This window comes from Anomaloglossus baeobatrachus, chromosome 3 (genome assembly GCF_048569485.1).
Source record: "Anomaloglossus baeobatrachus isolate aAnoBae1 chromosome 3, aAnoBae1.hap1, whole genome shotgun sequence".
NCBI lineage: Eukaryota > Metazoa > Chordata > Amphibia > Anura > Aromobatidae > Anomaloglossus > Anomaloglossus baeobatrachus.
Genome location: NC_134355.1, coordinates 439,100,823 through 439,126,469, shown reverse-complemented (window position 1 = coordinate 439,126,469; position 25,647 = coordinate 439,100,823). Strand labels below are relative to the sequence as shown.

Sequence of the window (25,647 nt, the reverse complement as noted above, 5' to 3'; positions counted from 1 at the left end):
CTTCCTTACAATGGGCACTTCAGGTTTACAGGCCCTCATGCACGTCTGTATGCAGGGGCATTGGTGAACCTCACAATTTTGGACTGCCCTGGCAAAGGAAAATACTACAAAGACTCACTTCCTCAAAATGGGCACATTAGACTCAAGAGGCCTTCATGTACGTCTCTTCTCAGGGACATCGGAGTGCCACACAATGTTTTCACGTAAAATCTTTCATGTATTAATCTCAAAAAGTAACATACACCAGCTCTATCTCACTATTGGGTATGTGCCCTTAACATTTCTGCCATGAAAAATCATTTTGGGGTCATTTTGGAAGGTTTTCTGGTGAGTCCGTAAAAATGGCGTGAAACGCGGACAAAATTGTTCACAGCTGTGACTTTTGAGTGATAAATGCTTCAAGGGGTCTTCCCCATGCTGTTGCCATGTCATTTGAGCACTCTTCTGAGACTTTTGTGACATTTTTAGGGTTTCTACATGCTGCCGGGGGGTCATTTCACAAAAATACTCGGGTCTCCCATAGGATAACATTGGGCTCGTTGCTCGGCCCGAGTACACGAGTATCTTGGGAGGCTCGGCCCGAGCTTCGAGCACCCGAGCTTTTTAGTACTCGCTCATCACTACATATAAATTGTAATCACAATAGTAAAAGTACAATACACAGTAGAGATCCATATTCATGGAAATGTGGTAGAAAAGCAATACTAACGTCATACAACTGATCTACACTTATTTGGGCAGCATGCTGCTCCCCCAGGCTCTTCACCTGTACAATAGTCTATAACATTTAAACCAGGATTGTATTTAACCTTATAATGATAGTTCAGGGTTCGCCTGAGTAGGCCTGTAAGTTGCAAAATCAATGTGCATGCAGTCCTTGAGGATCAGCACGGCGATTTCGTTGCCGTCTAGTTATCTGCCAGGCTCTTTGGGGTCTCTGTCTCTGCGGGAGCGGGGCGTCCAGATCATTTTCAATGCCTGCTTTTTAGAGGGATGACTTTCCTTCTTCCAGGGAGCGGATGATATAAGAAGATCCCTGATGAGTGAAGATCAGCGCAAAAGGGAAGCCCCACTTGTATCTGATCTTAGCCTTGATTAATGCCATGGTGATCTGCAGCACCCTGGGATATGCTACCCCAGTGCTCTGCAGGATCCTAAGGCTTTCTGGAACACCCTATGCTGACAACCCACACCTCACACACAGGTAGGGGCACATTCCCTGAGACCTGGGCGTAGCATGTAGAGGGTTAACAGTGATCAGATGTGAGAACCAATCCCTTAGCTGTTAGCCTGGGAAAGGAGTGTGGCTTGTGGGAAGAAACAGGTGTCGCTAGGCAGAGTTGGCAGAGAGGAAAAACGACAGTTGAAAGGAGCCAGTGAGTGAGAGGGGTGTGAGGATTGTGAGGAGACCCCCAAAAGGCAACTAGGAGGTAGTAGCCTGAGGGTAGACAGATCCCAGGCACTACGCACGAGGGGCAACTGGACCCCAGAGTAGACAACAGCTGCAGGCGGTCTGCTGATCCAGCCGTGTGTGGTAACTTCCAGGGTACCACACCACCCATAGGCTCAGGGACACAGCCTCATATATAGGACCCGAGAGGGGGCACAGAGAAGTAGCCTACCCCACAAGGGACCGCGAGGCCTGTCATACTGGGCCCGGAAAGACGAAGGAGCGGAGCGCCGCAGGTCACCAACAGCTTCAGGCAAGGGGACCATCAGCTCTGCATGTGCACGGAGGGCTCAACTGGGACTCACGTCAGCACCGGGACAAAGGAAAGTTGGTTGACCAGCCGTGCCAAACTGCACTTTCAACATCTAGTGAGTAAATTACCAGTTAATCTGCAAGAACTGTGTTGTGTCTATTACTGGTGCACCACAAGGCGCAGCACACCTACATGGGACTTAAGCCCCTACTGGCGGAGGGTGCAAACACACTTGCTGCTATACCATCTGTCCCTAAAACCACAGCAGCGGCGGGACATCTTATTACCGCAACCCGCCAGTGGCGTCACAAGTGACATAAAAAATAACCCTGTTAACGAGCGCCCCCCCAGGTAACGGAACCGGGCACGGCCACCTGTGACGGCGATCCCCATTATCCACCACCCGGAACCTTGTATCCCAAGGGCCTAGGGTGTGGCAGCGCTCTACAGATCCCTTTAAGTTCTCTTCTTCTCATCAGGGTGGCTGGGCTGATGTCAGCAAAAAGGGACACAGATCCTAAGACTCCTGGGAGAGCCGGGGAGTTCCTGGCAACTTGTAAAATTACATCTCTGGAGTCTTCCCAATGTAGTTTAAGGATAATGTCTCTAGGGACAGAATCTTGAGAGGGACGGTTTAAAGCTCTATGGATCCGAACAATGTCCAGTTGTTGAGGATCAGTCTGGTAAGAGGGCTCTGAAATGGTTAACTGCCATTTCTTTCAAATTAGTGCAGGACTCTGGCATACCTCTGATCCTTATGTTTCCCCTCCTGGTTCTATTCTCCAGATCTTCGCATTTCAGCTCCAGCATCTCTAGTCTGGAATCATGTTCCTGCAGAGCCTCTCTGTCTTTTTCTCCAGTGCCTATATTGCATTATCTATTATTTGTTCCAAAGCTGCAGCTCTATGTGCAATGTCCTCCAGCTGTGCTGTGAAGGGTTCCATGGCTGCTGTTAGGTCAGCTTTGAATGTGGCTCTGATTAATTTTAGCAACTCCTCAGAGGCCATGAAACGAGAGTTTGTGGTGGCTGCAGTGTTCAGACCTCCTTCCCGCTCTGTTTCTGCTTCCTCCATCTCTGCTATGCTGACAGGCGGCGCCATCTTGGATGGGCCTGGAGCTGCCTGTGTCTGGAGGAGATCGCGGATGGTGCGTTCCTGCCGGCCTGGGGCACCCCCTTTTCGTACTCGGGGCATGCTCTGGTGCTAGTCCTGTAATGGCTTACCGTCCACGGGGACGGTAAGGTGCTGGGAACGGGTGAGTGGCGGCCTGGGGTGTAGAGCTCACATGAAGACGTCTGCTCACATCAGAGTCCACGCGTGCATCCCTTGGATTGGATATTTTATTTCAGAAATATGTGCAAATAAAGTTACAGAAATGTACTGCTATTTGATTGATAGCAGTTACAGAATATATAATAATTAAGTGCTTTTTTTCCATACAGAATAAACTGTAATCCTGAAGGACAGAGTCCCACCAGATTACCACCAACTCAAATAACCCATTAAAAAACAGCAGACAAAGAGTTAAATGCTGAAGCATATTTAATGAATAAAGATATAAATCACAATAAGTGCAGTCGTGCATAAGAGATATTACGATAAGGACAGGAGGAAGGATCTGGCATTAAAATGAAAGTCCAAAGAAGTCCTGCAGGATACACATATAAGTACAAAAACACCAGTGTGGCATGATAAAGAATGTATTCATAATGCAGGGCATCAAAAAACAACATCATCAGACCCCTGGCAAGCTAAGAACCAGTTCTGACGAGCTGCACACAGAGTAGTGATAAGCAAAAATAGCTAATTCTATAAAAGACAAAAAAAACTGTGTGTAGCACAAAGAGCTGGAACAATAAATATAATGAGAGCAAATGCTTAGAAAAGTGATTACCTGAGTAACGCAAAGCCAGAGGTCAGAGGTGGTGTGTTGAAAGCAAACCCAAACAGCCAGACCTGCTGCTGTTAAATACACCCCCTAGCGATTCAGCCATTACTGCTCTTGAAGCGAATGTAGCCATTGAAGCTTAAAGAAAAATTCAGCTACACAATCAGTTCCTCCTTTTCAGGTGCCTGATTCCATGTAGCGGAAAATAAAGTTTAATCTTACCGCACCTAGGGTTGGACCAATGTACCGATACTGGGTAACGTGACCCTGCCGCTTAGTCCTACACCGGAAGCCTACGAAAGGCGCCTTGGAAACAATGACAGCAATAGAAATGACCTTAACCGCAAAGTTGAAGTCCATACCTATGGAACCGCAGGCCGAAAGATAAACCTCCATACGATGGGTAAAAGCCGATAAACGCTATTTTCATGCGGCAAAACCTTCCAAAACAAAAGTCAAACCCAAAGGGAGGGGCTTTTCCATAACTTTTTTTTTTTTTTTATATATAATTCATAATAGGTGCTTCAAATAATAAAGCTACTTGACACCCTCTATAGTCTAGTATTAGAATGATTGTTGTCTACTGCCACATGGGAAAGCACTTGTCAGTTGTGCACACCTGAGACCTAAACTAAAATTGTGTAATTTTTTTTTTTGAGGCTATTTATGTGGACCTAATTGCTCAGGAAATATTAGCGGGCATAATTATGATATTAGCGGGCATAATTATGCACTTACATAAAATGACCATTTTTGCATTTCACATGTTCATAGTCTGTTAAACTGAAACTCCAACACGAAAATGCACAGAAATACACTTTGCTATTACCATAAAGTTATCAGTGACGAACATAACTTACGCCTTGTTAACTACAGCCCTAAGTTAGAGTGTATACCAGGGAGAGGTGATCTCCTGTGAGCCCACATAATGTAACCCTCCTATAACTCATTTGACAGGCCACATCTAAAATCTGGGATCCAGTTTCTCAAAAATTTTTTTTTTTTTTTTTTTTTATTTATCAAAAAAGGCAGTGGGGGACATTCTGAGATTAGTCGGTTCAAGAAGACAACTAGATTATTGCAAGGAATGGAGGAGGAGATTCCATTTTTTTTTTTGCATAAATCGTGTGTGGTCACTATAAAGAACTGGAACATTACTTCCTCCTACCGCAGCTAAATGTGAAGGGTTCTTCACAGCAAAAGCAATCAGACTGCGGAACGCCGACCACAAGAGGCAGCAATGGCAGCCACTATAGCGCCTATCAAGGCGGGTGTATGATTTCCTCAGTACACCTATAGTGTCGGTCAAAAATAACTTAATTAAATAATGTTGAATAGGGAGGAAAACCTGTTGCCTGGTGACATCACGTGACCCCCCCAGGGCGCTTATTCCACCCCGCAATCCCACGTAACGGTACTTGCCATAATGCGCAGAATAAAAAGGCGGCGGCCGGACTCCGGATGTTCCTGCCCAATTCCAACAGCACTCCGCTGTCCAGACCAATGTACACCCTGATGCTCATCATCCCGCCGCGGGACCCCACCAGGGGTTAGTCTGAAGAAAAAAGGGGGGTTTAAATCTACATGTGACTCATGCGCCCGGGGCCCCAACGCCCGTACAGTTGGAGTGAGGCCTGACCACACCCCGTAATTCACCCCACTGGCCGGGATACCCAGATGACCCCTAGCTCCTTCATGACTAACAGCTTTTTTTTTTTTTTTCTTTTTTATTTATAATTTATTTATTCAATTTATTTATTTATTTATTTTATTTATAATTTAATTACTTTTTTTTTTTTTTTAATTTATTTTAACTTGTCGGGGGGGGATGGGTGGATCCTGCTGACTTCTTCAGACAGCACACAGCCACCAATGCAGCACCTCCAATCCGAGCTGCATCAGAGGCTGTACCCATCCGCAGCCTGCCCCCACATTCTCTCCGCTCCCCTGTACTGGCTGTGACAGGGCAGCGATGACAGGGCAGCGGAGGGAGCAGGGGCACGGGGTTTTTTATTCACTCAAAAGCCGGCGGTTCCTCCGCTGTAGCGCTTCCACCTGCGCTGCATCAGGGACCGCTCGGCTCACAGCCTGCACTCGCCCCCCACCTCTGGCAGAGGCAGGACGGCGGGCGGCCGGCACCATAACCAAATAGCGCTTTCGCGCTCTTTTCAAAATGAGGGGCGGGCTCCAGCTGACCAGCGGGCGGGTAGTTCACTCAGAACACCGCTCGCCGGCACACCTAGCTGGAGCCTCAGCAGGGAGGAATCCGCTCACAACAGCGCTGTGAGTAGGACGCTTCCTCCCTGCTGATGGGGGATTTGCGATGGACGGCGAGCACAGGGCAGTGGAGGGAGCAGGGGCACGGGGTTTTTTATTCACTCAAAAACCAGCGGTTCCTCTGCTGCAGCGCTTCCACCTGCGCTGCATCAGGGACCGCTCGGCTCACAGCCTGCACTCGCCCCCACCTCTGGCAGAGGCAGGACGGCGGCCGGCCGGCACCATAACCAAAGAGCGCTTTCGCGCTCTTTTTTAAAATGAAAGGCGGGCTCCAGCTGACCGGCGGGCGGGTAGTTCACTCAGAACGCCGCTCGCCGGCACACCTAGCTGGAGCCTCAGCAGGGAGGAAGCCGCTCACAACTAACAGCGCTGTGAGCAAGACGCTTCCTCCCTGCTGATGGGGGATTTGCAATGGACGGTGAGCACAGGGGGACCGGCGGGCGGGTATTTCCCTGAAAACACCGCTCGCCGGCACATGTCACTTTTCCCTCAGCAGGGAGGGAGCCGCTCACAGCTAAAGCACCGTGGGCAAAACTCTCCCTCCCTGCTGATAGCTCTCTTACCGCCTTCCGAAGCGGGTATACGCCACCGGCCGCCCAAACAGGTCCGGGTCCAGGAACAAAGAGGCCGGAAGCTGGGCAGCGCAGTGACTTATATCCGATCAGATCATACCACAGGAGCCGGGGGGGGGTAGCTGGTGAGTCTTTCCAGGGGGAGAAACCACCTAAAATTAGCATAGGGGGCCCGCAGTCAGGTGGCAGCATCTCAAATTTTGGCTGCAGTGCCCCTCAGCTTGCCATACATGTTTTTACAGTAATTTGCCACTTTTCTGCAATGTGACTTTAATCTGAATGTCTTGCACAGGTAGAACCTCTAGTTTCAAGGTAATGTCTCTGAACAAGCCATCAATAGCATAATGGATCCACAGCAATTTATGGTAAAATTGCAGTTTTGCTGCATGGCTATTTACGGGAACATTTATAGTCTGAAGCAATTTGATGTTTCTTTGATGGCTCTTGAACACAGTAGAGACCTGTACAAGGAACTCCATCATCTATGTGCTGCTGTAGATGCCATTAGATGTCATGATGGTCTTCTGTTGGTGTCCTAAGGGAAGAAATATTTTTTACTATGCCTCCATATGAAAATTAAGACATATGGCAGCCCTATGACGGCTGTATATAACATGAATGAGGTCTTAGATTTTCGGTTGATTTTTTTTTTTGCATTTGTCAACATGACAATCTTTGATAGACTGCATTAATTAATTTTATTTGATAGCAACCGTATTCTGATTTTTAATAACTGTAGGCTACATGCGCACGTTGCTTCTTTTTCGTGTTCACAAACTGCAGCCAAAACTGCACCTTGTCAGAGAGAGCCTGGATATGTCACAAAAAATGTAGGTGCTTTTTTGGTGCGTTTTTTGCTGCTTTTTTGGTGCGTTTTTGGCTGCAGTTTTGTCAACAATTGTTTCATGTATTTTTCAGTTCAAACAAGCCCATAAAGCTTGTTGAATTGAAAAAAAAAAATTATAAATAAATAAATTAAAAAAAACTGCCGTGCGGTTCTCCCCAAAATTTTAATGCCAGCCAGATAAAGCCATACGGCTGAAGGCTGGTATTCTCAGGATGGGGAGCTCCACGTTATGGGGAGCCCCCCAGCCTAACAATATCAGTCAGCAGCCACCCAGAATGGCCGCATCCATTAGATGCGGCTGTTCTGGGACAGTACCCGGCTCTTCCCGATTTGCCCTGGTGCGTTGGCAAATCGGGGTAATGAGGAGTTATTGGCAGCCCATAGCTGCCAATAAGTCCTAGATTAATCATGTCAGGCGTCTCTCCGATATACCTTCCATGATAAATCTGTAAGTTACAGTAAATAAACACACACACCCAAAAAATCCTTTATTAGAAATAAAAAACACAAACAAATTCCCTCATTACCAGTTTATTAACCCCGACAAAGCCCTCCATGTCCGGCGTAATCCAGGATGGTCCAGCGTCGCTTCCAGCTCTGCTGCATGGAGGTGACCGGAGAAGCAGCAGACACCGCTGCTCCGGTCAGCTCCACGCAGCAACTGAAGAGAGCCGCACGATCAGCTGAGCTGTCACTGAGGTTACCCACGGCCACCGCTGAATCCAGCGGTGGCCGCGAGTAACCTCAGTGACATCTCGGCTGATCGCGCTACTGCGTGGAGCTGACAGGAGCGTGGAGGACGGGACTATCAGCGGCAGCGGTGGCAGCGAGAGGGGTCCATCATCTCCCGTGTGCGTGCACACTGGGGACAGCGGTACTTCGGGGAACACATGGAGGACGGGACTATCAGCGGCGGCAGTGAGAGGGGGATGGACATTGGCAGCTGAAAACATTGATCTTTCCCTCTCGCTGCCGCCGCCACCGCTTTTAGTCCCGTCCTCCACATCATCTCCCCTGTGCATGCACGCTGGGGACAGCGGTACTTCGGGGAACACGTGAAGGACGGGACTATCAGCAGCGGCGGCAGCGAGAGGGAAAAATCATTGTTTTCAGCTGCCAATGTCCATCCCCTTCTCGCTGCCGCCACTGATAGTCCCATCCTCCACGTGTTCTCCAAAGTACCGCTGTCCCCAGCATGCATGCACAGGGGAGATGATGTGGAGGACGGGACTATCAGCGGCGGCGGGGGATGGACATTGGCAGCTGAAAACATTGATTTTTCCCTCTCGCTGCCACCGCTGCTGATAGTCCCCGTCTTCCACATCATCTCCCCTGGGGACAACGGTACTTCGGGGAACACGTGGAGGACGGGACGGGACCACTTGCCTGTTACCTCACTTCCTGACAAATCAACTGCGTTTTTGGTACCAAAAATGCAGGTAAAAGGCAGGTAAAATGCACCACTTTTGATTAGCATGCATTTTTTCTGCGTTTTTGATGCCCTCATTGATTTCAATGGGTGACAAATGTTGACAAAAACGCAGGAAGAATGAACATGCTGCATTTTTTTTGTCACACTTTTGACAAAAAAAACGCTGACAAATAAACTGCAATGTGCGCATAGCAAATCTGACTTCTCATAGACTTTCCTGGGAAGTCAAATGTCAGAAAGTTCTGCTGACAAAACTGCAGCCAAAAAAGCAGCAAAAAGGCAGGAAAAAAAGCAGCGTGCGCATGTAGCTTTAACACTCCTGATGCATAAGGCCTCTTGTACCTAATGATAAATCCATCCCCTGAAGCTGATCAATGACAGCAACATGCATCTTGTAAAACCTTTGTAAGCATCCCTCAATTTTAACCAATTTAACATTTAGAGCTATTGTAAAGAAATTAATCCTGAAATACCGAAACACTGAATTCTGAAATTGACAATCAAATAACTGAACTTATGTATGTGGACAAAAGCAAGTGTTTAGCTCTGTTACAGCGCCTCCACTGGTGAAGAATAGCATTGCACAGTTTCTGATAAACTAGTTGTCGGTCTGCGGAATCGGAATATGTACAAGGACAAGACAAGCATTGTAGAGCTGTTTGATGTGGTTTATAGATATACACTCACTGATAAGAACCTTAAAATAGAACGGTTTGGGTGTATGCTCTCATAACAAAAATTCCATAATTACCTTTCTCCTTACTGGAAATAACTTGTCCGCTCTCACTTCTATTTGCAGGTAACGGTGCAGACTGTTCATGTATTGCACAGTGTGAAATAAATCACTGTACTAATGGTGGGACTTGTACAATTCTTGGTGTGAATTGCAGTCCTCACTGCACATGTCTGCCAGCATTCACTGGTGAAAGATGTAAAGACGCAGCAGACTCCTTCAATGCAGAACTCAAACCAGGTAAGTCATTATTCTGGAGCTGTAAGTAGACTTCTATTTTTTATTATAAACTATACTTCAGAACATTCATTTGAGCCAATGGGTGATGTACTTTTCCCATCACATTTTAGGTTAGTGTGACCATTGCCTTTACTGCTTGCCTGCAATGATTGATATTTCATATCTAATAATTCACCTTGTTTTCTTTCGTTAAGACACACCACAGAGGTCTGTAAAGGTCCGTTTATCCAGTAGGGGAAATTTCACTTATATCAGAGGTTATAACCTGGTAAGTGTATTTCTTTGTATTAAGTATTTACAGTGAATCATATAAAGTCTACACACCCCTTTTACACTGTGATGTTATTACGCAGGCGTGAGATTTTGAGCGGGTACTTGGATGACGCTGGGGATGACATTCACAGCGCCGCTGATAATCTCACGCCTGCGCAATAACATCACCGGCGCTCGTGATTTGAAAACAGTGCTCAGTCCCACAATAGTGCCACTGCGCTTGCGCGAGACCTCCGAAGCACTGCGCAAGATGAGGGCGGCGGCCTCATCTATGTAAATAAACACTGGGGGACGGCGAACAGCGGCAGGAGGGGGATAACAGACGAAATACAGCCCGCCCCGGGGCAAACAAACCTCATTACCATAGCAAAAGGTAATATTTTATAAAGTTGTTATTTAGGTCTGAAGGGGGGGCCAGTAGCAAGATGAACCTTTCTAGAATGCACCCCAGGAGCTGCAGAAGGGGATTCTTTTTGTTTAATAGCTAAAATTCTGGTGACAGGTTCCCTTTAATGTCACTCGTAATCTGTACAATTCAATTGAAAGAATATCTGAAACCTTTTCAGATGGAAAAAGAAAACTGAAACAATGAAAATAATGTGGTTTCATAATTTTGCACACCCTTAAACTAGTACTTTGTTGAAGTACTCTTTGAAATTGTCAACATTCAGTGTTTTTATGTAGGAGTTTATCAGCATGACACACCTGACATGACAAACTGCCCAAACTTCCTTGCAGTAGTGCTTCAAATTTGTCAGGATCCAGCTGTCATAAATCCAAACTTTCTGTTATGGACTAATGCGGTCTCAGTGGATATAACCGAACACTGGTATCACATACCACAGCTCTTACTGTTATGTTCTTTCCATGGTAGAATAGATCAGTGACCTTAATTCTATTATTTATTGTAAATACACTCCAAGATATATTTTTGTATTAATTTTTTATTTCTTCAGTAGTAAAAGAAATATTTTAAGATGTATATTGTATATATTACTTGTATTTGATCTTTTTACCGGCTTTTCTAAAACCACCTCCAATTCACATCCAGAGAGATGTCAATGGACATATTTGCACTCTTTATGGATTTTTTTTTTTTATGACTCTTCAACCCCTTCACGCCTGGGCTATTTTCTGTTTTTATTTTTATTTTCTTCTGAGAGCCGTAACTTTTTTATTTCCCATCAGTCTTGACATATGAGGGCTTGTTTTTTGTGGGACGAGTTGTACTTTTAAATGAAATCATATGTTTTACTTGAAAATGAAAAAAAACTTCCAAGTGTAGAAAAATTGCAAAAAAAGTGCGTCAGTGTGATGCCTCAGGAAGGTATGAGTTCATTGACACCAAGCATGTATAGGGTTACTTTTAGCTAAGAGGTTAAAATAAATTCAGAAGTTTGTCCAAAAAAAGTGACACACTTTTTGCGCCATTTTCCACAACCCGTAGCGTTCTCATTTTTTTGGGATATGGGTCTCAGTGACTGCTTATGTTTGTGTCACAAGCTTACTTTTTTAATTGTACCATTTTTGCGCAGATGATAAGTTATTGCATTTTGCGCAAATTTTGCGACAACCAAAAAGTGTAATTTTGGCATTTGCAATTTTTTTTGCAACAACACCATTTACTGATCAGATTAATTGACTTTATATGTTTATAGTTTGGGCATTTCTGAATGTGGCAATAACAATTGTGTGTACATTTTTTTTAACCCTTTAATTTTCAATGGAGCGAATGGGGGGTGACTTGAATATTTAGGTTTTTTGTTTGTTTTTTATATTTTACTAATCCCGCTAGGGAGATATAAGGATAAGCAGTCTTATCACTGATTAATTTCTCCTGAACTACATCATGATAGCGACAGGAGTCATCACATGACCCTTTGCAATCATGGCAACCAACAGCTCCCTGTGATCGTGTCACATGGCCTCCAATGGCGGCGGGGAAACGCATGTTTTGCGCTGCCACGTTTAAATTGCGCTGTCACATTTTGACAGTGTGATTTAAGGGGCTAACAGGCACGGTTAGAACATGGATCCACCTGCGCCTGCGAGGCACACATCTGCTGTTCAAACTAGCAGAGATATGCGGGGATCACCACCTGCTCACCGCAGCAGCCGGTGGTGACCACTCATTCATGATTTAGGACATATCGTCACATCCTATGTCATGAAGGGGTTAAGCCAGCATTTTTCTGTAATAACTTCTATCTGTAGTTCAATTTGTAAAAGTGCTCGGGTCGAACCAGAAATGTTAAATAAAATTTACTTGACTAAATAAGGGAGTTTAGAACCTTTTGTTTTGTACAGAAGCATCATGATCACCTTCAAACGCCTGTTCTCTACTTTAAATCCAATTATACAGACATGTAGTCAGAGACCGGTCAGTCACTATCAACGGGCAACTCGGAATCCAACTGTCTGACTAGTCTGCTGTGCGGCTTAGTGCCCAATGGCTATTAACCCCTTCACCCCTGAAGCCTGTTTTCACCTTCCTTACCAGGCCAAATTTTAAAATTCTGACCAGTCAGGAGTTTATTTTGGGGTATAAGACTACATTTTCAAATATTTAGAAAACCATCTCTCGTTTCCTGTACAATTCACACATATTTTATGTTGGTATATTACATAAAATCCCAATAAAAAAAATTTGAAGCGTAAATGTCATTTTATTTTTTTTTCCTAAATCAATAGTACACAAGAAAATAAACAACCTTATAATATATTTATCAGACAAATTTGTCTCTTTCTCTCCCAGAATTCATCAGTCAATATCAAAATTTTCATTTCTGTGTTCAGTGAAGACTTTCCCATTACAGAGATAGAATATGGCGGTTGTTACTGATGAGATTCTATGATGATAGAAGAGGGAGGAGGGGCGGAGTTCTGACTCTAGCTCCTCCTTCTGCATCTAGCTCCTCCCATCTTCATAGAATCTCCTCAGTGCCAAATGCCATCTCCTATCTCAGTAATGGAAAAGTCTTCACTGAATACAGATTTTATCTCAAAATTAAGAATTTTGATAATGACTGATCAATTCTGGCAGAGAAAGTAGCAGTTGTGTCTGATAAGATATATTACAAAGTTACTTTTCATGTGTACTACTGATTTCTGAAATAAAAATTCAGTTGACGGTTACACTTTAAGTATGTGGGCGTAATGTGATAAAATGTGGAAACGTTGTCCAGGTAGGTATACTTTTTCAAAGCACTGTATATAGCACCAACATATTCTGCAGCACTTTACAATTCAGGGGGTACATAGACAGACAATATCAGACATTAGAGTAATGCATAATTCAATAACTTAAAAAAAAGGAGTGGGAGAACAGCTTTCTAACAATATAATAGGCAATTATACTTTTAGCACCCATCCTGTAAAGAATTTTTTGTAACATAAATAAAAAATTTACGAGTGTTTTAAAATTTAGAACACACCAAATTTTACCTGCTTCTAAAAGATAAGAAGGTAAAAATATACAATTAGTTAGTTGAAATTGATTAAAGACTTGCATAATGTTTATTGCAGGACCCTACGGGGTTTATGATGGACTTAATTATCTCTTTCTAGTGGGCATAAAGGCAGAGAAATGACATAGTATGCTTAAAGGAGTGTTCTCAAGTTGTCTCTTGACCAGCTTAGCGGTATGCAGTCTCATTATAGTATCCTTACTTCCTGGTTTCTGGCTGAATAGGCTCTACTCTTCGATTGACAGTGGTAAAACTAAACTCTGGCACACAAATAGATTTTTTGCAGAAAAGAGTCCACTTTAAATAACAGAATTCGTAGAAATGATACACACAAAAGGATTCTGTATATATACAAACCATGTATACACCTCCGACGTTTAGGCTAAATAATAGCCTTTATCAAGGATTATCTAAATTAGAATACAACAAAGATATAAAGATCAAAATAAGGTATATTTTGAACTAATTTTTCAAAAGGAATGCAAATAAGGTGAGGGGAAACAAGAAAAAAAGGAGGGGGGAAAAAGGGAAATGGAATTTTTTTTACATAGCTGAAAACGTGGACTCAAATGAAATACATGTATATATTTATTCACATATAGCAAGGCGAGACACTGACGTGAAGATGTATGTAATCAGAAGCAATACCATATAACTCTTATGAGATACCATGTGGAACAATATATAAGTAAAGACTATGGTAAAATGAAAAGGTGTTATATCGCCATGAGGTGAATAAAGTGATAAAACCAGCCGCAGGTGAATAGTGAGTACAGGATAAGTGACGAATGTGGAAAAAGGAAGAAAATAAAAACAACATTACTAGTGATGGGCAATCCCGAACTGTAAAGTTTGGGATCGTACAGACCACATACAGTAGTGATCGTGTACAAGATCACAAGCTTTCTTGGGAAGCTTGTGTTACAGTTCAGGTCCAGATCGAGTCCAGGGGCTGTAAAATAAAAAGCACATTATGATCATACTTCCAGGTCCCGTGATGAGTCCTGCAGACTCGGTCTCTCGGCTGCTTCTGCTTCCGAGTTTGATCATTGCTGTGCCACCCGGTAACCAGCACTGCCTAATGGACCTTCCATGACGTCATAGCCATGTGACAAGTCTGGTGTGAATGTTGTATAGACATGGGCTTGCAGACTGGTCACATGACTATGACATCATCGAAGCTCCTGTTAGTTGAACTTTGACAGTCACTGTGCGATTGTCGCATTGCATCATGGCACACAATCTCCCGACAGGAGCGGTTGACTAGATGTATTTCCATGCAGCTGAGGTGCTCCTGTCCGGAGAGTGTCAGGCCGTGCAGAGTGAAGCAATGCGAGACGTAAGTGGAATTTTACCCTCACTGTCAGCCTGCTTCTCATTCTGTACAGACCAATGAATCAGAGCTGACATGGCTCTCTATGCTTCTCACCTTGTATAGACGCTGTCTGTACAGAGTGATGAAGCTGACATTACTGTCCCTGCGAACTACGTCAGACTAAGGATTTTTTTTATAATAAAGATTGTCTCTAATAGTGTTGAGCCACCCCCCTAGTGTTCGAGTTCGGTTCATCAAACGGTGGCTTAGTTCGGCGAACATTCGACAAACACCTTCAAACCCCATTGAAAAAAAGGGCAGGCAAACAAAAACACATACAAACACATTATACATGTACACATACAGTTAATAAACATTGCCATTACACTTACAGGTCCCCGCGACGTGTCCTGCACTCTGTCTCCCACCGCTTTTCCTCCCAATCATCGCTGCGCCCTCCCGGTAACCAGCACTGATGATAGGACCTTCCATGATGTCTTCATAGCATGTGACCAGTTACGTGTCTATTATCTCATTGGCTACAGACTGGTCACATGGCTAGACGTCATGCTAGGTCCTGTCAGTGCATCTCTCTGGTACGCGGTGCTCGTTTGAGCATCTCCGTGTACCAGCGAGATGCTTGACTCCCTGTTCCTGCATGTGGGCGCTCTTTACAGAGTCAGCCCACATGCAAGGACTAGATGCCACAGCCGGTGAATAACAAAGATCACCGTTGCTATAGTAACCCACTTGTCAGATTACTATTTCAACAGTGGCAGCGGTAACGTCACCGCTTACAACCTGCAGCCTCTGTTCACTCACTGAGTGATTAAACTGCACAGGAGCAGCAGCATCTTCCTCCCATGCAGTGCTGTCTGATGTAGCAGAGCTGCATGCGTTGAAGGAGAAAAAAGACAGAAGACCAGGCTCGTGGAGGAGTGAGAGGGAATAATAAACATGGAGTCTAAGTGTGTCTGTGTATTTATTTTTATTAAAGTATTTTTTCTCTGTATGGTGTCTTTTTTTAACCCTTTATTGGAGATTCTTAATAGCCGGGTCAAACTTGCCTGACATTAAGAATCTCTGGCTTAATACTAGCTAGTAAAACAAAGCTAGTATTAACCCATTATTACCCAGCGAGCCACCCATCACCAGGGCAGCTGGAAGAGTTGGATACAGCGCAGAGTGCCCAAGCTTTCTGGGCACCCCTGCTGCGAATTGCAGTCCGCAGCCGCCCCAGAAAATGGCGCTTTCATAGAAGCGCCATCTTCCAGCAGACGGGTGGCTCGCTGGGTAATAATGGGGTTAGGGCTAGCTGTATATTTTCAACAGGCCCTAAGCCCGAAATTCATAATGTCATGCGAATATTAGAAATGGCCACCATGAATTTCTAGTACAGATAAAAAAATACAAAACTGAAAAATATTGTTATTAGAAAAAAAACACAACACAATTAGTGACTCCATCTTTATTGCAATAAAGAACCCCCCTCCGCAGTAATCCTGGGTCAAGGGTCCTGCGCCACCCAATCCGGATCCAATATCATCTGATCGGTTTGCTGGAAGGCAAAGCAATCAGATGATGTGTCAGGTTCAAGGGCCTGAATCACATGACACAACAACTAATTGTATAAACGGCTTTTATACAATCAGCTGATGCATCAGTGCAAAAAAAGCAAAAAAAACCTACACACTTCTGTGCAGACTCCTGTCCGACAGCAGTAGCTCATTCTGTGAGCTGCTCCGATTTTAGAGGTGTGTCCCGCGGCTCACAGCTGATGTCCGGCTCTTTCCCTCAGTGCATAATTAAATTAAATTTTAATTATAAATAAATAATAATTTAATATTGAAAATAAATTACATTTTTTACCGGGACTCGAACTCGTGAACTAATTTATCTCAGGCAGTAGCTCTACCCATTGAGCCACTGTCTGTAATGAAAAGCATAGGAAGATTTGGTTAGATTAGTAGAGAATCCAGAAGTAGATTATTCAGCTACAAGGATGAAAGGATGGATGGATGGAGAGAGGAATGGATGGAGGGAGGGATGAAGGGAGGGATGAAGGGAGGGATGAATGAATGGAGAGATGGAGGGATGGATGAATGGATGGAGGGAGGGATAGATGGATGGAGGGATGGATGGAGGGATAGAGGGATGGATGGAGGGATGGAGTGAGGGATGAATGGATGGATGGAGGGAGGGATGGATGGATGGATGGATGGATGGAGGGATGGATGGATGGAGGGATGGATGGATAGATGGAGGGATGGATGGAGGGATGGATGGAGGGATAGAGTGAGGGATGAAGGGAGGGATGAAGTGAGGGATGAATGGATGGAGGGAGGGATGAATGAATGGAGGGAGGGAGGGATGAAGGGGTGGATGAAGGTTGGGATGAAGGGAGGGATGAATGGATGGACAGATGGATGGAGAGATGGAGGGATGGAGGGAGGGATTGAATGGATGGAGGGAGGGATGGATGGGAGGGCAACCACCGGCACTACCGCACTCATCCTCGCACACACGTAGGCACTACCGCACGCATCATCCTCGCACACACGCATGCACTACAACCCCCATCATCGCCGCACATGCACACATTACCTCAGTGACTTCCCCGGTGATAGCGCGGCTCACGTCAGTTGCTCTGTGGATCTGACACAGAGTGCTCTTGTTCTGCGGCGCTCCCTGTCAGCTAAATGTAGCAGAGCTGGATGCATCGCGGGACCTCGTGGATTACGCCGGACCTGGAGGAGTATTTGGGGATTTTAATAAAATGGTGAAAGAGGGTGTTTTTTTGTCTTTTATTCCAAATAAAGGATTTTTTGTTGTGTGTGTTTATTTACTTTCACTTACAGGTTAATCATGGAAGGTATCTCAGGGAGATGCCTGCCATGATTAACCCCTTATTACCCCAATTGACACCGCACCAGGGCAATTCTGGATGAGCTGGGTAGAGTCCCGGGATTGTCGCATCTAATGGATGCGGCAATTCCGGGCGGCTGACTGCTGATATTGTTAGGGTGGTGGGCTCCCCATAACGTGGTGCTTACCATCCTGACAATACCAGCCTCCAGCTGTGTGGCTTTATCTTGGCTGGTATCAAAATTGGGGGGAACCGCAGTTTTTTTTTTATTATTATTATTTATTTATTTTACTGCACGATATAGACCCGCACGCCAGCGGCTGTGATTGGTTTCAGTGAGACAGCTTTCACTCATCGTGGGGGCGTGTCTGACTGCAACCAATCATGGGCACTAGTGGGCGGGGAAATCAGGGAATACCAGATTGAATAATAAAGTGGCAGCCATTTTCAAAAGAGTAAAAGCTGCCGGAGCTTTGTGAATGCCGTGCAGCGCCGCGCCTGTGATCAGTGAGTAGAAAAGAGAGAGGGATTGTGCTGGGGACGCAGGACGCATGCAGATACGCAATGTGCGCACATAGCCTTACTGTGAAAAGCCACGCTTTTGGTGGTTGAACCATTATCAAATGTAACTTGAACTACCTAACTTGAAGCAAATCGTTCGAGTTCGTCGAACGACTCGAACAACGCCCAAAATCACTCGAATTTGAAATTGGTGAACGGTTGGAATCGAACATCGCTCACCTCTAGTCTCTAAATGTTTTTTTTGTTTTATTTCTAATACAAAAAGTTCTATGTAATGTGTAGAGATGAGCGAACCGGTCCCGGTTCGGCTCGAGGCCGGTTCGCCGAACGGGGGTCCCGTTCGAGTTCGGCTCATCGAACGTTCGACGAACCGAACTCGAACGTATAGGCTATAATGGGAGGCAATCACAAACACATAAAAATGCATTATAAATGTACACAAACAGTTAATAAACATTGCCATAACACTTACCGGTCCTCGCGATCCCTTCTGCACTCTGTCTCCTGCCGCTATTCCATCCGATGATCGCTGAATCCTCCCGGTGATGGCACTGCCAGCAGAGATGCAGGACCTATCGTGACGTCAAAATAGCCATGTGACCAGTCACGTGGCTATTATCTCATTGGCTACAGACTGGTCACATGACTATGACACGTCATGTAGGACCTGCGAGTGCATCTCTCCGGTACACGGTGCACATATGTGTATCGCCGTGTACCGGCGACATGCTCTAGCACATGGTCGACTCCCCGTTCCGTTAGGGACCGGCTGACACAGCCGGTCATTAACGGAGATCACCATTGCCATAGCAACGCAGTTAGCGGTGATGTCACCGCTAACCGCGGCTCCGAGAGCACCGTTGCTATGGCAACGCGTCTGTCAGCGTTACCGCTGTTATCGCTGACAGCCAGCACTGATCACTCACGGAGTGAAAGCTGCACGCTGCTTCCCGATTGTAGTGAGCATTGTAGTGAGGATGGAGGTTCCCCAGCCCCAAGTGATGAGCTGGTGAATCTCATCCTTCCTCACTACAATCGTCACTACTACTACACTAGTGATGATTGTAGTGAGGATGGAGGTTCCCCAGCCCCAAGTGATGAGCTGGTGAATCTCATCCTTCCTCACTACAATCGTCACTACTACTACACTAGTGATGATTGTAGTGAGGATGGAGGTTCCCCAGCCCCAAGTGATGAGCTGGTGAACCTCATCCTCACTACAATCGTCACTACTACTACACTAGAAAGAAAGAAGACAGAAGAGCAGGATCGTGGAGGGCTGACAGGGGGTAATAAAGATGGAGTCTCTAATGTGTCTGTGTATTTATTTCTATTAAAGTATTTTTTCTCTGTGTGGTGTCTTTTTTTTAACCCTTTATTGGAGATTCTTAATGGCCGGGTCAAACGTGCCTGACATTAAGAATCTCTGGCTTAATACTGGCTGGTAAAACAAAGCCAGTATTAACTCATGATTACCCAACAAGCCACCCGGCTCCAGGGCTGTTGGAAGAGTTGGATACAGCGCCAGATGATGGCGCTTCTATGAGAGCGCCATTTTCTGGGACGGCTGCGGACTGAAATCCGCAGCAGAGGCGCCCACAAACCTCGGGCTAACCTGTGCTGCGGATTCCAATCCCCAGCTGCCTAGTTGTACCCGGCTGGACACAAAAATGGGGCGAAGCCCACGTCATTTGTTTTTTAATTATTTCATGAAATAAGTGAAATAATTAAAAAAAACGGGCTTCCCTATATTTTTGGTTCCCAGCCGGGTACAAATAGGCAACTGGGGGTTGGAGGCAGCCCGTGGCTGCCAGCTGTACCTGGCTAGCATACAAAAATATGGCGAAGCCCACGTCATTTTTTTGGTGGGCAAAAAACTTCTGCATACAGTCCTGGATGGAGTATGCTGAGCCTTGTAGTTCTGCAGCTGCTGTCTGCTCTTCTCCATACAGACAGACAGCAGCTGCAGAACTACAAGGCTCAGCATACTCCATCCAGGACTGTATGCAGAAGTTTTTTGCCCCCTGAAAAAATTATGTGGGCTTCGCCATATTTTTGTATGCTAGCCAGGTACAGCAGGCAGGTACGGCTGCCCCCAACCCCCAGTTGCCTATTTGTACCCGGCTGGGAACCAAAAATAAAGGGAAGGTTTTTTTTTATTATTTCATGAATTTCATGAAATAATTAGAAAACAAATGACGTAGGCTTTGCCCCATTTTTGTGTCCAGCCAGGTACAACTAGGCAGCTGGGGATTGGAATCCGCACCACAGGTTGGCCTGAGCTTTCTGGGCCCCACTGCTGCGAATTGCAGTCTGCAGCCGCCTCAGAAAATGGCATTTTCATAGAAGCGCCATCTTCTGGCGCTGTATCCAACTCTTCCAGCACCTGCCTGCTATACCTGGCTAGCATACAAAAATATGGCGAAGCTCACGTCCTTTTTTTGTAGTTTTTTGGCAAAAAAAATAAAAAATGCTTCCCTGGATTTTACATTGCCAGTGAAGATAACACCAAGCAGTGGGGGTTAGCAGCCAGTAGCTGCTTGGATTACCCTTAGCTAGCAATACAAAAAATGCAGCGGGAGCCCATATATATTTTTTTTAATTATTTATTTAAATAACTAAAAATAAAATGGGCTTCCCTGTATTTTGATTGCTGGACATCACAGTGCTGTAAAAATAAATCTTTAAAAAAATGACGTAGCGCTCCGCGGTATTTTTGATTCTCAGCGCAGATAAAGCAGACAGCTATGGGTTGCCACCCCCATCTGCCTGCCGTTACCTTGGTTGTCAATCAAAATACAGGGAAGCCCATTAATTTTTTCTATTTAAAAAATAGTTAAAAAAAAAAAATGACGTTGGGTCCCCCCATTTTTGATAGCCAGCTAGGGTAAAGCAGACGGCTGTAGCCTGAAAACCACAGCTGGCAGCTTTACTGTGGTTGGGGATCCAATGTGGAGGTCCCCTCAGGCTCTTTTTTATAATTATTTTATAAATATTAATAATTACACAATAAAAGTAGGGTCCCCCCCAAATTGGATCACCAGCCAAGGTAAAGCGGACAGCTGTGGTCTGGTATTCTCAGGGTGGGAAGGTCCATAGTTATTGGGCCTTCACAGCCTAAAAATAGCAGGCCGCAGGCACCCCAGACGTGGCGCATCCACTAGATGCGCCAATCCTGGCGCTTCACCCCAGCTCATCCCGTGCCCTGGTGCAGTGGCAAACGGGGTAATAAATCGGGTTGATACTAGCTGTAAAGTCACCTGAGATCAAGCCCAGCAGTTTGTGATGTCATGGCGTCTATTAGATACCCAACATCATAAACTGTCAGTACTAACAAAAACAAAAAATCGACAAAAGAAATTTATTTGAAAAAACAGTCCCCAAAACATTTCCACTTTCACCAAATTATTGTAAGAAAAAAAATAAAGGGGTCCCACGACGACTCTGGACCGTCTAGAATATGGGGGGGAGACACTCAGGGAACGTATCCCCCATTTTCTAGGAGTGCGGACCCTTCATGTGAGGAGTGTGGGTGCAATGAATCTGCACTCACTCTCCCCGGGTCCACAGCAGCAGAGTCCATGTCGTAATGGTTGCTACCAAAGCTGCAATGCCCTGCTCATGAGGTAAGGGCATGCCTAATCAGGAGAACTACTGTAGAGGAAGCTCTGCTCACTGGTATATAGGTGCTTAGAGGTAATAATAGATAAAATTAGTGAGTAACCTCGGCACTCTATATCTCCCAGACTAAGTCAGTAAGTCACAATGGATAGTAATGCAAAATCACTCTTTATTGGTCCGTATTAAGAAAAATTTTTTTTCATAAGCATATATGTTTTTGTCCAAAACAAGTTACAAATGACGTTTCGGCCTGAGCCTTCGTCAGATTGGACTTATCTGCATGTAATCATGAAAAATGACAATAATCAGTATCACATAAGAGTGAGAGAACAATAACATAAACTCGAACAATGTAGAGGTACAATTGGGATGCAGCAAAAAAATTGCAACACAGCAAGAAATGAAACACATGATACAAATGTCATAATACAGTACAAGGACAATATAGTAATGACAAATATGGGGTCAGAGTAGGCTTAGACAGCTCTGGTACGAAAGAGATGTCAATCATAAAGTAACATGTGCAGTAGGTGTAGAGCTACAGTATGCATGGCAGAGCTAATGGGTAGACCGACCATAGAAAAAGAACGGAGAAAAAGTGGAGAAAAAGTTGAGAAAAAGTGGAGCATAAGAGGAGAAAAAGTGGAGAAAAAGTGGAGAAAAAAGTGTAGAAAAAAGTGTAGAAAAAGTGGAGAAAAAGTGGAGCATAAGTGGAGAAAAAGTGGAGAAAAAGTGGAGAAAAAGTGGAGAAAAAGTGGAGAAAAAGTGGAGAAAAAGTGGAGCATAAGAGGAGAAAAAAGTGGAGAAAAAGTGGAGAAAAAGTGGAGCATAAGAGGAGAAAAAGTGGAGAAAAAGTGGATAAAAAAGTGGAGAAAAAAGTGGAGAAAAAATGGAGCATAAGAGGAGAAAAAGTGGAGAAAAAGTGGAGCATAAGAGGAGAAAAAGTGGAGAAAAAGTGGAGAAAAAGTGGAGAAAAAGTGGAGCATAAGAGGAGAAAAAGTGGAGAAAAAGTGGAGAAAAAAGTGGAGAAAAAGTGGAGCATAAGAGGAGAAAAAGTGGAGAAACACACACACCCCACTTGACTGGCATCGGTTGACCCCCCTTTTGAAAAAGAAAAAGATGCTTTGCATGAAGCACTCTCAAAAATACGCGTGCCTTTCCCATCCCCTGGCTGACCCAGGGGAAGAAAAGTCCTCTGAGAGCCATGACTTGTTCATCTTGGTTCTTTTAGAAACACAGCGAGGGGACTCCAAGCCAGCAGACCTCCAGCAGCACTGAAGACAGGTTCAGAGAGAACGCTGGCTGCAGGACACGACAAGATCCCCAAGGCGTACGTGTCGAGCTTAGGCAATTTATCCAGATTGGAAGCCTAAAATGAGCAGGGCTCAAGTTGCACAGTAATGGCATTGATGTTTTCTTGCATATACTCATATATCTGTGTCTCCTCCTCTTTTTCCTTGTCCAGCTGTTTTGTTTTCGCATGAGAATATGTACTTGTCACTTTTCCATGTGTTTGTGTTGTGTTGTGAGTTGTTTATCACCTTTTGGACACCTTTGAGGGTGTTTTCTAGGTGTTTTTATGTGTTTGTGATTGCCTGCCATTGTTTCCTATGCAGTTCGAATTCGGTTCGTCGAACGTTCCACGATCCGAACTCGAACGGGAGCTCCGTTCGGCGAACCGACCTCGAGCCGAACCGCGACCGGTTCGCTCATCTCTATTCCTGGTGTGCACATGTTTACATGAGGAACTTTTTTCCCTCTTATATGTATTAACTTGTCTGAATGATGTGGCACCCGTGATTGTTATTGGTAGTATTTTAGTGTGACTATCTCTCCTACAGGGACGCAGATGTTTATAGTTTGTCTTTTCGATCTAAGTATTGATTTGAATTGCCAGTGCCTTAGGTGCAATGATTAGTGGACCTCTTTTAACTCTTTCACGCCATGGCCATTTTCTTTATTTTTCATTTTCGCTTTTTCCTCCCATTCTTCTAAGAGCCATAACTTTTTTATTTTTCTGTTAATGTAGCCATGTGAGAGCTTGTTTTTTCAGAATAAGTTTTACTTTTGAATTACAGCATTCCTTTTATTACGTGATGCACTAGAAAAATGAAAAAATATAAATTCCAACTGCATTGAAATGGCAAAAAAATGGTAATTTCACAATTTTTGAAATGTTTTGTTTTTTTTTAAATTTACTATGTTGACTATACGTTAAAACTGCCCTGAAAATATAATGTTTGCATTTTTTTGTTATAGGGCTGTATGAGTGGTTATTTTTGTGCCCTGAGTTGACATTTTTATTGATAGCATTTTTGAGTAGATACTGTAAAATATTTTGATTGCCTGTTATTACATTTTATTGAAATATTGTTACAAACAAAAAATGTAATTCTGGTGTTTTGATTTCTTTTTCCCATTAAGATGTTTTCTGATTGGATTAACTTGTTTATATTTTGATAGATCGAACTTTTTTGAACAAAGTGATACCAAATATGTATAGTTTTTTTTTCTTATTTTTTTTTAATGTGTCAAAAGGGGGGATGTGAACTTTTGCTCTGCTATGTATAGCTAACATCACAATCTTTTATAAAGCCAATCACAAACTGGCTTTGACAGGAGGATCATGATGACAGGCAGAGGGATCGTCAGCAATATCCACAGCTGTCATGAGAACTTATCGGGGCCCCACGACCATGTCACGGACACGCTGATGGGTGCGTAGAATGACATGCTTCCCTATCAATGCATTCTAAATATCACTGTCAGAGATTGACAGTTAACCTCATGACGTCGGCGCTTGTTATGCCCTGCAGTGACCTGGCCTGACCTAATGATGTTAACTCAGGGCACTGCACTGCACTTCCAGCTAATGGGGAACATTCTGTTCTTTATAGTTTTTAAGGTTGAAGGGAGACTCTAAGTCTATCTAGTTCAACCCGTAGCCTAACATGTTGATCCAGAGGAAGGCAAAAAAACCCCAATGTGTCAAATAAGCTCCAATGGGGAAAAAAATTCCTTCCTGACTCCACATACGGCAATCAGACTAGTTCCCTGGATCAACACCCTGTCATAAAATCTAATATACATAACTGGTAATATTATATTTTTCAAGAAATGCGTTCAGGCTCTGCTTAAATTTTACTAGTGAATCCCTCATTACAACATCATACGGCAGAGAGCTCCATAGTCTCACTGCTCGTACAGTAAAGAATCCTCATCTGTGATTATGATTAAACATTCTTTCCTCAAGACGTAGCGGATGCCCCCGTGTTCCAGTCGCAGGCCTAGGTGTAAAGAGATCTTTGGAAAGGTCTCTGTACTGTCCCCTCATATATTTATACATTGTGATTAGATCCCCCTAAGCCTTTGTTTTTCCCAACTAACCCCAAGTTTAATAACCTGTCTTGGTATTGCAGCCCCCCCCCCATTCCTCTAATAATCTAGGTCGCTCTTCTATCTACCTGTAAGATTATGCTATTTATAACCTTCTATACTTTTGCTAACAAGAAATGCATCCATTCCTCTCTTAAATTCATTCAGTGAGTTGGCCATCACCACTTCCTCAGGAAGAGAGTTCCAGAGCCTCACTGCTCTTACCGTGAAGAACCCTCTTCTATGCTGATGTAGGAATTTTCTTTCCTCCAATCGAAGAGAATGCCCCCTTGTTCTTGTCATAGTCCTTGGTACAAACAGATCATGGGAGAGATCTCTATATGGCCCTCTGATATATTTGTACATATTTATTAGGTCTCCCCTAAGTCTTCTCTTTTCTAGAGTAAATAGACCTAATTTTGATAACCTTTCCGTGTACTGTAATGCACCCATTCCATTTATTATTTTAGTAGCCCGCCTCTGAACCCTTTCAAGTTCAGTAATGTCTTTCTTCAGC

At 44.3% G+C, this 25,647-nt stretch overlaps 1 protein-coding gene across 1 annotated transcript in view; it reads left to right on the top strand.

The window, feature by feature from the left end:
* LOC142297263 (uncharacterized) overlaps positions 1–25,647 on the top strand; it is a 307,434-nt gene that overhangs the window by 248,286 nt on the left and 33,501 nt on the right. Inside the window, 2 exon segments of the mRNA XM_075341518.1 lie at positions 9,518–9,691; positions 9,886–9,959. Of these exon segments, the coding sequence (XP_075197633.1) occupies positions 9,518–9,691; positions 9,886–9,959 (248 nt within the window).